This window comes from Petromyzon marinus, chromosome 32, assembly GCF_048934315.1.
Source record: "Petromyzon marinus isolate PM22_M1 ecotype Great Lakes invasive population chromosome 32, UKy_Petmar_22M1.pri1.0, whole genome shotgun sequence".
NCBI classification, from domain to species: domain Eukaryota; kingdom Metazoa; phylum Chordata; class Hyperoartia; order Petromyzontiformes; family Petromyzontidae; genus Petromyzon; species Petromyzon marinus.
In genome coordinates, this window is record NC_133698.1 from 11557911 (window position 1) to 11571247 (window position 13337).

Below are 13337 nucleotides of genomic sequence, written 5' to 3' on the forward strand. Positions count from 1 at the left end.
TCTCCAGTGACGATGTTTACGCACCGCACCAAGTACTCATTTGAGGCCGAGTCGACCTAGAGGAGGCCCAGAACCGGTTCAGATCATTGTCACCGGTGTTGACCGTGAGCGGAAGTCCAACCTGGGTCGCCAGGTTCATAGCGCGGCACGCCAACTGCTACACCACCGCTCCCCACTACACACACATACGCGCGTGTGCGTGCCTCACCGCGTGCATCACCGTGCTTGCGTGCCCTCCCCAGACACCAATGAGTGCGCCAACTCAACCCTCAACGACTGTGCGGAGAACGCCACGTGCGCCAACACCCAGGGCTCCTACAACTGCACCTGCAATGCGGGCTTCACGGACCCCAGCTCCGTGGTCGCCGGACGCACCTGCCTGGGTGAGTGCCACCGTGGGTGCAGACCGCACCAGGCAACGTTTGCTCCCTCCCCCCCACCTCCTCCTCGTCCTCTGCCCTGACATTCGTTCCCAAGTCAAAAGTCCGCGCTCTTCTACTCATGAGAATTTGGGGACGGAGGAGGCGGATTCGGCCGTTCGTCCGCGACCCGCGGTGGGAATTCCACGTTTCTCTGGCACGGGGCGGTGGGAGTTGGTGGGGTTTATCTCCAGAGGATGCCGCTGCTGTTGACTGGCCCAGAGTTGTGTTCATTTTCTTCACCCCCTGGGGGCCATGATGAGCTGAGCCCACTACCACTTAATTTTGTGAGGAAGGAGCGAAGGAAGTCCGTCCAGCCTCACAGTCACATTCACCACGTGACGACCGGTGGAAGGACACGCGAAGAGGCTCAATTCGGTGATTTTATACCTCTGAAAAATACAGCATTCTTGACTGCTGGGTTATGAACATTTTTACTTTATTAATGAACGCAGGGCACGTGTAAGAGTGCTGCATGCCGTGATGTGTGGATGGACATCACCTGAAGACATCTCGGAAGCAGTTGTGTTATATTCGTTAACGACAGACGGTTTGATTCTGACTACAGATGGCCAACAATATCCCTCGGATATTAAACAAACAGTGCCATCTGCTGAAAAGCAGACATTAAAGCCAGTGCAAATATTTGACATGCATAGGTCAACTTGCATGCTGGTGTAAAAGTCGATTCCCATACGATTTAAACTCGATCGACAAGAGTACGGAAACACCTTTCCCTGTAAATAAGAAATACAAACAAATGAAGGAGAAACTACATTTGAGGGTTCTCTTCGAAGGAGACAAAGTATCGCTGCAGGGGGGTGCTGCCAATCACCTGACTCGAGACAAAATTACCCTGAACGCGACAAATCTTTAGAATGCTAACAAGGGGAGGGTTGAGATCGGTTAGCAATTGGATTGCAGGTGTTGAAGGCTCCGCCAGAGGGTTTCCTGGGATATTGCAGCACAGCAATTTGTTGCAATCCATCCACATGAAAAACTAAAACTATTAAAGCATTTTTTATTTTACCAGGTAAGGCCCCACTAAGCTTCGTAGCTCTTTTTCCGAAGCGACCTGGCCTTCACAAATGATGGCTCAACGAAGCGGAAGTGGCTTATCGTCAGCAAATACTCGAAACGCACGTCGATTCTAAAAATGTTTGGAGGAAGAACCGGATAAAAATCCATGCGACCACGGGGAGAGAGAGAGAGACACACCACAAACTCCAAATATACAGCAGGCATCAGGGTTGGGGTCGAACCCACGACCTCCTGCAATCCAGGCGAGCTAGTTAACATCTAGCCACCGTAGTGCTCCTGTGCGCAGCTTTGAGTGGCAACCCCCCCGTGTATCTGTGGTGAGTCTCTCCCCCCCCCTCCCGCCCGGTTTTTCTCCCCTTGAATCCAAACGCTTACCAAGCGGCAATTGGCCCAAAAACATCCCAATGTAGCGGGAGCCTCTTGGAATAAAAACACATTATGAGTCTTCATGCCTGTTGCAGATTTCCAATACACGGAGTACATTGTGATAAATGTGATGACTGTAATATTAAGTGAAGAGAATTACGATCGTCATCCATTGACTTGAAACATTTCGTTCTCCTTGCCCCGTCAGCGAATACAAACACACAGCCCAGCTCTACTGTGGCACCAGGAGGCAGCACACCCCAGCCCAACGTCACCACAGCAGCTTCCAGTGCCAACTCAACAGTGCCCGGTGCCACAACCCAGCCCAACAACAACGCCACCACAGCAGGTTCCGGCGTCAACTCAACAGTGCCCGGTGCCACAACCCAGCCCAACATCACCACACCAGCTTCCGGCGTCAACTCAACAGTGTCTGGTGCCACACCCCAGCCCAACGCCACCACAGCAGCTTCCAGTGCCAACTCAACAGTGCCCGGTGCCACAACCCAGCCCAACAACATCACCACACCAGCTTCCAGTGCCAACTCAACAGTGCCCGGTGCTACAACCCAGCCCAACAACGTCACCACACCAGCTTCCGGCGTCAACTCAACAGTGCCCGGTGCCACAACCCAGCCCAACAACATCACCACACCAGCTTCCAGTGGCAACTCAACAGTGTCCGGTGCCACAACCCAGCCCAACAACATCACCACACCAGCTTCCAGTGCCAACTCAACAGTGCCCGGTGCCACAACCCAGCCCAACAACATCACCACTCCAGCTTCCGGCGTCAACTCAACAGTGCCCGGTGCCACAAACCAGCCCAACAACATCACCACACCAGCTTCCAGTGCCAACTCAACAGTGCCCGGTGCCACAACCCAGCCCAACAACATCACCACACCAGCTTCCGGTGCCAACTCAACAGTGCCCGGTGCCACAACCCAGCCCAACAACGTCACCACAGCAGCTTCCGGCGTCAACTCAACAGTGCCTGGTGCCACAACCCAGCCCAACAACATCACCACACCAGCTTCCAGTGCCAACTCAACAGTGCCCGGTGCCACAACCCAGCCCAACAACATCACCACAGCAGCTTCCGGCGTCAACTCAACAGTGCCCGGTGCCACAACCCAGCCCAACAACAACGCCACCACAGCAGCTGCTGGCAGTAACACAACAGTGCCCGGTGCCACAATCCAGCCCAACAACGCCACCACCACCACCACTGCCACAGCAGCTGCTGGCGGTAACAACACAACAGTGCCTGCTGCCACAACCAAGGCCAATGACACCACCACCACCACCACCGCACCAGCGTCTGCCAGCAACGTGTCGTCGACCGCCGCGCCACATCCGCCGTCGACTCTGCCCACGGCGTATCCGGCATCGGCGATGACGGTGACGTGCGACGGCTCGTACCTGTACGTGCGGATGCCGAAGGCGAAGCTCGCCCTGTCGGGGGTGCAGCCGGCGGACGTCTACCTGGGCTTGCGGAGCTGCGGCGCGCAGCAGGGAGCGACGTCCGACTCGCTCGAGTTCAAATCGGGGTGGAGCGACTGCGGAACCAAAGTCAACAGCGTGAGTGGCGCGACGGCGCCGTCGAGTTCGTCGTCGTCGTTGCAATCGACAATGCCATCGTCGTGATTAGAATTTGTCGTCGCACAAATACACGGCAAAAAAAAAAAAAACGTTCACAGGTGCATCATCGTCATCATCATCATCGTCGTCGTCACAGTCCATGATTTTATTAAGAATTCATCGGCAATCGTTTACGACACACCCACACACGTGGTAGTCTCCCTTGGGGCACGACGGTGGAGAGATGTCAACTCCCTCGCCTGGTGTGCAGGAGGTCGTGGGTTCAATCCCGACCCTGACGCCTGCTGCTGTATATTTGGAGTTTGCGTGTCTGTCTCCCCGTGGTCGCGTGGATTTTTCGCTGGCTCCTCCAGTTTTTCCCCTCCACATTTAGAATCACCGTCACGCGTTTCGTAGAGTCTGTGGCTGCTAAAATGTCCACGTGAGAAGCCACTTCGTTGAACTATCATTTGTGGCAGCCAGGTCGCTTCTTAAAACGAGCTACACAGCTCAGTGGGCCTTTTCCTGGTCGAATACAAAGTTTAGTTTACTTTTAAACCTCCACGTGTCTGCTACGGTGGTTGCGATGCACAGAGTGGAGATATGATGGTCCCCGATGTGGTTGCTTTTGTCGTGCGATAAAGCATTTTTTTGTGTAAAGATTTTTTATTGATCCAACCACGGGGAGGGGGGGGGTAACAACTTCCACGACAAGTGAGTGGAGCATAGCGGGATAGACGGCTCGGACAGACAACCAACGAGTACGTGTGGTACCGTAGCGTTATGTGGTCCGTGGTGCGTCAGATCCCTTTTCTTCAGGGAAGGAAGGGGGTGGAAAGAGGGGGGGGGGGGTAAGGTCAGTCACATTTCAAGTTCAGTAAAGTAAACTTAGGTTATCTGGAGTGGCATTCACGAGGGGGCCCCAGATCTTTGTGAACTCCCCTTTCCTATTCCTCAGTTTCAGACTAAAACTACTAGGGGCAAATAGGCACACACTGCGTTGGCAGAGGTGCACAAGCATTATTCACAGAAAAAAAACGAAATCAACACGTTCGTCAGTAACACTGCGGCCTTAAAAATGAACAAATGAAAAATACCACAGGCAATATTTTGGGCAATGGCTCTTTGAGGTTTTGCGCATGTGAGAACTCAAGAGACCAGGAGATGAGTCACCGTTTGCACGAGTAACCCGGATTACCAAAGTTATATAAAATATAAATAAAACACAACAATGTAGGGCAACGAAGCAAAGAGAAATCGGTAAAAAGACAACCAATTGTGTCGCATGAGATATCGAAAACTCTGCAAGGACTACGCTGTCAACATTTTTACTTCACCGCTGTCTAATTATATACATGTGCTGCATAAAGTACAATAGATTCATGGACACCCCATATATTTGCACTCAATTACCGTTACCATTATCATTACCATTGTTTATATGCACAATCTTTGTCGTTACTATCATAGACATCTTAACTAATGCCATATTATGGTCATCATCTTACATCGACATCATCATCTTTGTTTTTAAATTCAAGTAAGAAACCTCGTGGAACATTGGGAAGGGGGGTAGAATGCATGGACACAAATTTTTTTTAACTTCAATTATGTTTAAAATAATGTCAAATTCTTGAAGTGCAATCATGTTTTACGTAATTGCGTGGCTGTGATTAATTCGACGCGTAATCAAAGTAAAAAAATATGTTGTACCTATAATTGAGAAGTCGTCGCCATGAACACAAACTTTCATCATCTATTAAGACATTACCCTAACCCCAAGCTGGTAATTAGCAAACGTTAACACCACGTAATTTGTTTTCCTTTGCAACAAAAAAAATACGCAACTGCTCTTACAGGCTGATTATAATATAATAGCCGCGGAACATCTGCACAAAACAAAAACGCGTTCCATTCGTTCCTTCCCGAATGACACAAATGGTGCCTAATCGTTTGAAATGTTGCGCAGTGTCCTATTTCGCGAGAGGCGCATAGGACAGGTCACGCGTTGCACAATTAATTCCAGTTGATTTTTTTTAAAGTACCCTGTGAGCTAAGCAGCTCTTAAGTCGGTTTTCACAAATTAAAAAAAAACCACACCGTTTTCCACGACAGACATAATACACCAGAGAAAAATAAATTAATTATACAACAACAACAAACAACAAAATTCGTATACGCATCGGGGCAAACGTGTGCCGAATAACCGCGAGACGAAAATAAAAATGGATTTTTCGCGACGCGGTGTCTCTATGTGGGGCAAAATGCAACGGCGATTAATTCCGCACATTCTCATTTGGCAGTTGATACGGGCGCTCACTCACTGAACGCACGCGTGAACGCACTCGTGAACGCACGCACGCACGCACACACCGCCTGCATCAACTGCTGCTCAGCCATCCACACGCCTTCACGAGAACGGTCTCCTCCCCCCGACCCTCCCCCCCCCCCCCCTTCGTTTTGTTTTCATTTCGCTAAAATCGTATTCGATTTTCTTCCCAAGTTAGAAAATTGTTTTGAGGACACAGATGCACAGCAGGAGGTAGGAAAACAGTGCGGATTCATGTTTTGTTGTTGTTGTTGTGGTAAATGAGGAATTAGAGCGTTTAAGATGGACTCAACATTTCTGGATTTTTCATTTAGCTTTTTAAATTTGAATTAGTGCCATTTTTTTGAATAAAGGTTGTTAAGACTAATTTGATACTGAATTCCAAAACTGCACACTGCTCGCAACATGAATGATATATATATATTTTTTAATAAGTGCACTTGGAACACGGTGAATACATTTTTAAGTCAAAATGTGCTGCACCTTTGGAAATCCATCCAATTACAGGCAGTTCTTCGCATAAACCACGTAATTTTACACGGAAGTGACTGCTGAAGAGAACCGATACGATTGCGGGGCAAGTTAACGCAAATTCTATGAATACATATTGGGGAAATTTCGACTCGAAATAAGTTGAGTTTTTTTTTTTTTACTACCTAACCCTCATACTGTTCCGATGACGTATGTGTACGGTTTAATCGCAATGTCAATAGGAATCGGGGGGGGAAAAAAAGCCGAAATTAACGGTACCGAGGATCCCACAAAGCCGTGCGGGGAAGGGCGTTGTCGCGCAGTTTTGCGCCGGCTATCATGAATAAACCCAACAGCCGTGGCCGCGTGCGTTTTTCCTCCGCAGAACATCACACACACGCTGCTGACGAACACGCTGAAGAGCGGCGTCGCCGCGGGGGAGCCCTCCCTGCTCTCCATCACCGTGTTCTGCGCCCTCAGCAACAACGTGAACGCCTCCATGGGTTTCCCGGCCTCGGGGTAAGGGGTGTACCACGCGCGTGCCCCCTTCCCGAAAAAAGAAACGCGGAATCATCTGCGCGTCCGGCGCGGCGCGCGATTCACTTCGGTGATCTTCCGTCGCGGCTGGGGGCCTCGGCTGTCACCGCCCCGCCCCCCCCCCCCCCATCCTTATCCTTCGTTTCTACGAATGGCCCCCTTATTTTTCCCTTCGGCTCTTTCACCCAACATCCCTTCTCCTCGGCCTTTCATCTCTTTTACCCGCCGCACGCTCCGTCCGCAAATGTCAACTGTCCAATTATACCCCCTGCGTGAAACGCGTCCCACGCAGTTCGTTCTTTTTTTTTTGTACGAAAACCCCCGCGAAAGCCGAGTTCGATGCCCGGTTGCATCAACGGCGAGCGATGTCCGTGCCAAGTCGCTTCAATTCACCATACCCCGCACTGACCGCCATGGTGCAGTGTGGTGAAACGATCCATCCCCCATGACCGACACGGCGTAGGGAGATGCTCATCCGGCAGCGGATTCACTCTACAATATACGTATGCTGAACTTCTTTCGCACCATGCGTAGCCAACCATGCTAACCGGAGGTGGAGTAGTTTTGGTATTAGTTTACTCTTAGTTTCATATTCATCCTCTCTGCTCAAGGGCAGATCCCTGGCTCAATCCCATCCCCTCCCACTCCCCCTCTTCACCCCACAACATCCACTCGGGTTTCTGATCCATGCCCAGGGTAAGGACTGCCGAGCCGGTATCTCCGTGGCTCCCTCGCCAGCATCTTTTCAATGACATCACCGGGCACAGTTTAACGCCATACCTAGGGCGAGTGTTTTTTGGTCAAAATGGTTCAACGTCCGGCCAACTTGATTTCGCCAAGTAGTAAGGCAGTCACAACGCAGCCGGTCGACCAATGCATCCCACAACTCCGATTCCCCGCAACTCCAGTTAGCACGGTTGGCTACGTACGGTATGAAAGATGTTCAACATACATCATCATCAATCATCATCACGATTCTTGGGCAGATAGCCCATTAGGTGTCCACTGCACATTTCATCATTTGTCTCCAATTTCCTCCGTCTTGTGGCAATATACTCAATTAGTGCACATCTTTCTGGCGCATGCATATCCTCTTGACGACCACCCCTGTCAACGACTAATCGCTTAACGACGGGCCTCGATAGAGCCCAATGTGTTAGCTTAGCAACCATTACCCTGTTAATGACGGGCTTACGAAGGGCAGGCGACCGCCAATTTCAGCCAATTGGTGAACTCCAAAGTGGTATGTCCAGGCCTCCGCCAATTAGCGACGTCCATTCGTGAGCGTTGGGGCATTGTTTACATTCAGTGTCTGCTGTGCTTTCAAGTGGAAACATCTACTCACTTAACGACCAAGTCGCTTAACGACCGGTTTCGTGGAACCAATTCCCGTCGTTAAGAGGGGTTCTACAGTGCATCTCCAGCAGTGGAGAAACGCGTGAATGATCTCCCACTCCCAAGATACCTGCCTGTGCGATTCTAACGAGAGGAGAGGAGAGAGGCCTTCTTCTCCTGTGTACGCCACCGAATGCATGTCTCACCGCGACGACTTTTCCCACATCCCCCCCAACCCACACAACCCACCCATCCCACAAGGGGCTTCGTCATCAACGACACGGTGTACGGCACGGGCTGGTACTCCGTGTCGCTGCAGATGTGGCAGAACAACAGCTCCCTGTCCACTGCGCCCGTCCTGGGCACCAACGACAAGCTGGTCCTCAAAGTGAACATCGCGTCCGCCAACGCGCACATCACGGCCGTGATGCAGACGTGCTGGGCCACGCCGGGGCCCAGCCAGACGGACGCTCAGCGAATGGAGCTCATCACCAACAAGTGAGAGGGCACCTCCGATTAGCGCGGTTGGCTACGTACGATGCGGAATAAATTCAACGTACTTACATGCGTATGTATGTACGACACGCGTACCACCAACCGCGGAGAGCGGAAAGAGCAGCGCAGAGCAATGGGGGGCAGCTCTCTCTCATCATCATCACGGTGGCTAGGAGATGTTAACTACCTTGCCTGGTATACAGGAGGTTGTGGGTTTGGTCCCGACTGACGCCTGCTGTATATTTGGAGTTTGCGTGTCTCTCCCCGTGGTCGTGTGGATTTTCCTCCGGGTCCTCCGGTTTTTCTCTCCACATTTAGAATCAACATCACGCGTTCAGAGTATTTGGTTGCTCTAAATATCAACGTGATAAGCCGCTTCATTGAGCTACCATTCGTGGCCAGGTCACTTCTGAAAAAGAGTTACATAGCTCAGAGGGCCTTACCTGGTAAAATAAAAATAGTTACGTTTTTTATATAACACCTGGTACGGAATAAGCTCAACGCTGTTTAGCTTCTGTGATTGGATGAGATTTGGGGCAATGATAGGTGGGTATTTGTTGGTGACGTAACATACATTAATTGATAAGAAGTTTTTTTGGATTAGATCGCGTAAATATCTAAATGTGTTGTTAAACCCGCCACCACCCGACACAGCCAATTAGTGAGGTTTGTCGCGAAAACAGAACATGTAGTTCGATACTAGTACAGCAGCACCGGTGTGTTGGAGAGCAAAGCCACAACTTTTACAATCTGAATACAACATTTCGTCAGCAATTACAATTAGCTTCATTAAGCGACAGCCAACTTTGTGGAGAAATATATACCCAAACAACTCAACAATTGCGTTAACAAACTTGTCATATTGCGTATAACTCACCACATGTGCCGACACAGATTCCGTATCAAATGGCTCGATTGCTGCTGAACCTTTTTGACTCAGCAGCTCCTCCTCCCGCTTCGTTTGCCTTGTTACAGATGCGCAACCACAAACACGGACCTCAAGATCATCGAGAGCGGCACGTCCACGGCAGCTAGCTTCGAACTCACCTTGTACAAATACGTCACCTACGCGATGACCTACATCCACTGCAGCATCGGCATCTGCTTGACGACCGCCCAGAATTGCAAGCCCGTAAGTCACCGTTTTAACAACGCTTTTCATTTATCATCAACTGGTCTCCTCGCCGGGTTCCAGAATGGCTGCAGATGCTACGCTGCAATGTTTACGTGTATGTTGGGCTTCTTTCGTACAGTACGTAGCCAACCGCGCGAATCAGAGGTGCGGTGAAGGGCCAACAAACTAGACGCAACAAGCAGTTCTAAAGAAATGAATTTGTCAACGTAGATTATTTAAAAGTGCATAACTCCAGTGGCTTCCTGATATCGGAAGGAAGAGCATTTCAGACGGCGGCAGAAGTGCATCTGAGAGCGTGCGATGCGGTGACCCGTCTTTGTTCGATGGTTCGCTAAAAGAGTAGCGACTTGCAATAATCGAGCCTTGTCCATGCCACTGGGTCCACGTCACCGCCCAGGGGAGATTGGTAAACGTGAAGAGAAGCGTCGCGGAGAGTCGCGTTGACCGCAGTAGTCGGTCAAGCCCTGCCCTGACGGTGTCACGCAGGGGATGACGATGGCTGTTGCTCAGTGCATTAGGTTCCAACCCTTTCCCAACCCGCCACCGTACGACGGGATACAACGGAGGTGAGAGGAGACGGCGTCTTTTTTTCAAGTTGGACAGAACTGAAGTATTCCAGTCACGAACCCCGCCCGTTGGCACGAGAGGGAGGCATCGCAGCTCTGTGCAGAATAAGGAAGCGGAGAGAGCCTGTGACCTATGGCACAGTTCAGCAACTCTGCCACTTGGCAGGGCTGGATATTTCTAACGCCGGGAACCACCAGATGACCGTTATTTATTCATTTGTAGTATAAATGCTGTATGCGATGTTGCTGTGAAATAGTTTTTTTTTGCATGCAGCTTCAAATGTGTTTGTGAGGAAGATTCCGCTTCATAATTCACAAGATTCCGCTTGCAAAAGTGGACGCAATCCCTACTGTTCCTCACATCCTTTATTTATTATCTCTTTATTCATGTAAGAAATGTTCTTCCTAGGGTTGCCAACCGAGATGCCATGGATTTTTTTGCTCATTTTCCTCCGGCATAGTTTCCACGGTATGGCTATAAAAAATGCGAGGCAAGATGGGATACTGGACAACCTTGGATACTGTGAGAATTAAGGAAAAAACAATCAACGTTTGTAAAAAAATGATTCCCCGAGATTTAGTGCCGAGACTGCCGCTTATGTTCTGCCATTGCTGGGCCACCGATAGCACTCGAACACCGTGGACAAAAAAAATATTTTTATTTAAAGCTTTCGTGACTGCAGGGATTCATATTCTTGGTTCTTTCGGTAAAGTCACGTAGAAGGGAAACAATAAAATAATTGTTAGTTTTATATATTTCTTATTTTATTGTTTCCCTTCTACGTGACTTTACCGAAAGAACCAAGAATATAAAAAAAGATTATCTCTTAAAAATGCTGCATATAACGAAGCCTCGTAAAACAAGTGAGCGAGCGCTACCGGAACGTGCAATTGAATTTACCAAAAAGATCCGACATCGTTACACGCAGCCCGCCCAAAACACGCGCCATTCATAAAAGAGGAAAGTAGATGTCACAAGAATGAGGTGGTTTTATCAAGGCGAGGTCAAGCTTCCCATATCACCACATCAAATATGATCTCTATCGATTCCACATTCTCAGGGCCATCACCAAAGACATTGGTGATGGCCTCTCCTTGGTGAGAATTGCGGCGAATCACGTTCTGGTTCATGGATCAAACGTGGCTTTTATCAATATGTCATTCGCGCACACAATAACAAAACGTCACGTGCACACAAACTAACGCGCGCAAACACCGTTGCTCACACGCTCCGCACATGTATTCACTCTCTCATACACCCTCGCACATCCAGGCACACGCTTCAGAGGTCACCAGTTATATAGGGCTCAGAGACTGTTGCAGAGCAAAGCACTGCGAGTGCCTATCAAGGCTGCCACGGTGCACAATGGAGAGGCGTGTTCAGCAACGCACCTTGCCACTTTCGCCTCCCCAGGGTTGTTAGTTTACGTACTCGTACCAGGTACTCGTACAAGGCTGAGCAGACCAAGAGTACAGCCCAGGATAGGTTCAGGTACCACTGGCTACTGACGTTAGCAGTGACCAAGAATTGAATTCAGAGTGCCAGGTTTACTGTTACACACATAGACACAAAAAAACAAAGACAAAGATCCCCCGTATAGCTTTAACAGACTGTAGGTGCAAGTTCTGTTAGCGAGCACCTATGAAGGCCCAGAACGGTACATGAGGGGGTGGGTGACCAGCACCACGCCCGGCCGCCTTTGTTTCCCCAGTGGCGATTTTTACACACCGCACCAGGTACTCATTTGAGGCTAAGTTGACCTAAGGGAGGCCCGGCACCGGTTCAGATAATCGTGACTGATGTTGGCCGTGAGCGGGAATCGAACCCGGTTCGCGAGGTTCACAGCGCAGCACACTAATCGCTACACTACCGCTCCCTACAGACACACACGGACAGAAAAAGACAAAAGTCTCCCCGTATAGACTTGTAGAACGCTTGGGACATGTGTGACGACTCTGACGACGAAGTAGCAAGAGCCACTTTTATTGGGACACAGCCACAATAAAGTACTTTAAGCCTCGTGCTTGTCTCCAGCTTGCGACTTCCTCCGAACGTCCCCACTCCTCGTGCTCTCCCCTTTTAGATTCCTCAGCCCCCTTTCTCGAACCATCTTGTCCTTGTTAAGTTGAACACGTGACCAATATCCATAAGAGTTTTTTTTTGGGGGGGGGGGGGGGGGAGTTTTCTTGAGCCAATCCCCGTCCTTCCCCTCTCACGGATACTCTCTCGGTTTTCCGATGGATCTCGTTCAAACCTTATTCCTCCAATCCCTTTTAATGTTTTCCTCCTGACCCATCACTGTGGATGCCTCTTTCTACACATCGGAGACCTTTGTTTATTTTCAAATAGCTGTTAGGCTGCATATTGTCTTGGGGTAATTTTTCGATTATTACACAGGCACATAACACACACAGCCGTCATTCGCCACTAAGTAGCGGCGATGTCACCACAGCGTTTGTGCCAGGTTGGTTGCAATTTGTGTCTATGAACGTTGAACTTCTTTCACAGTGTATGTAGCCAAACGTGCTAATCAAAAGCTGTGCGGGAGGACAACAAACTAAACACTAAAAGCAGTCCTAAAGAAATGAGTTTTCAATCTAGATTTAAAAGTGCGTAGCTCCAGTGGTTTCCTAATATGGGAAGGAAGAACGTTCTAGACGGCCGCAGGAGCGCATCTGAAAGCGCGCGATGCGGTGACCATCTTTGTTCGATGGCCAGCGAAAGGCCGCTGCTGCGAGGATGACCGGAGTTTGCATGATGGTTTATACTCCGTGACGAGACCAGCGAGGTAGCGTGGTTCATTGGTGGCAAGCACTTTGTGTGTAATGAGCGCGACCTTACAATGTGTTCACTCAGCAACCGGAATTCGAGGCCACGTGAAACGTCGAAGGCTCACTGGTAGGAAGTCATGGGACAGTACCAAGTGGTATGAGTTACTGAGATGAACGGCAGACACACATACCCATGTGAGCACATACCCACTGCACAGGATTATTTCTGAAAACAAAGACGCGTTACGCAAGCTAGATTTTGTTTAGACAACCCACATTGTTGAGAC

General features: G+C 49.7%; 1 protein-coding gene across 1 annotated transcript in view; it reads left to right on the forward strand.

The window, feature by feature from the left end:
• The window catches only part of LOC116948173 (uncharacterized), a 43760-nt gene that overhangs the window by 21896 nt on the left and 8527 nt on the right, over positions 1-13337 (forward strand). The window contains exons 11-15 of the mRNA XM_032964616.2: positions 243-383; positions 2035-3410; positions 6596-6729; positions 8344-8580; positions 9553-9709. Of these exons, the coding sequence (XP_032820507.1) occupies positions 243-383; positions 2035-3410; positions 6596-6729; positions 8344-8580; positions 9553-9709 (2045 nt within the window). The remainder of the gene's footprint in view (positions 1-242; positions 384-2034; positions 3411-6595; positions 6730-8343; positions 8581-9552; positions 9710-13337) is intronic.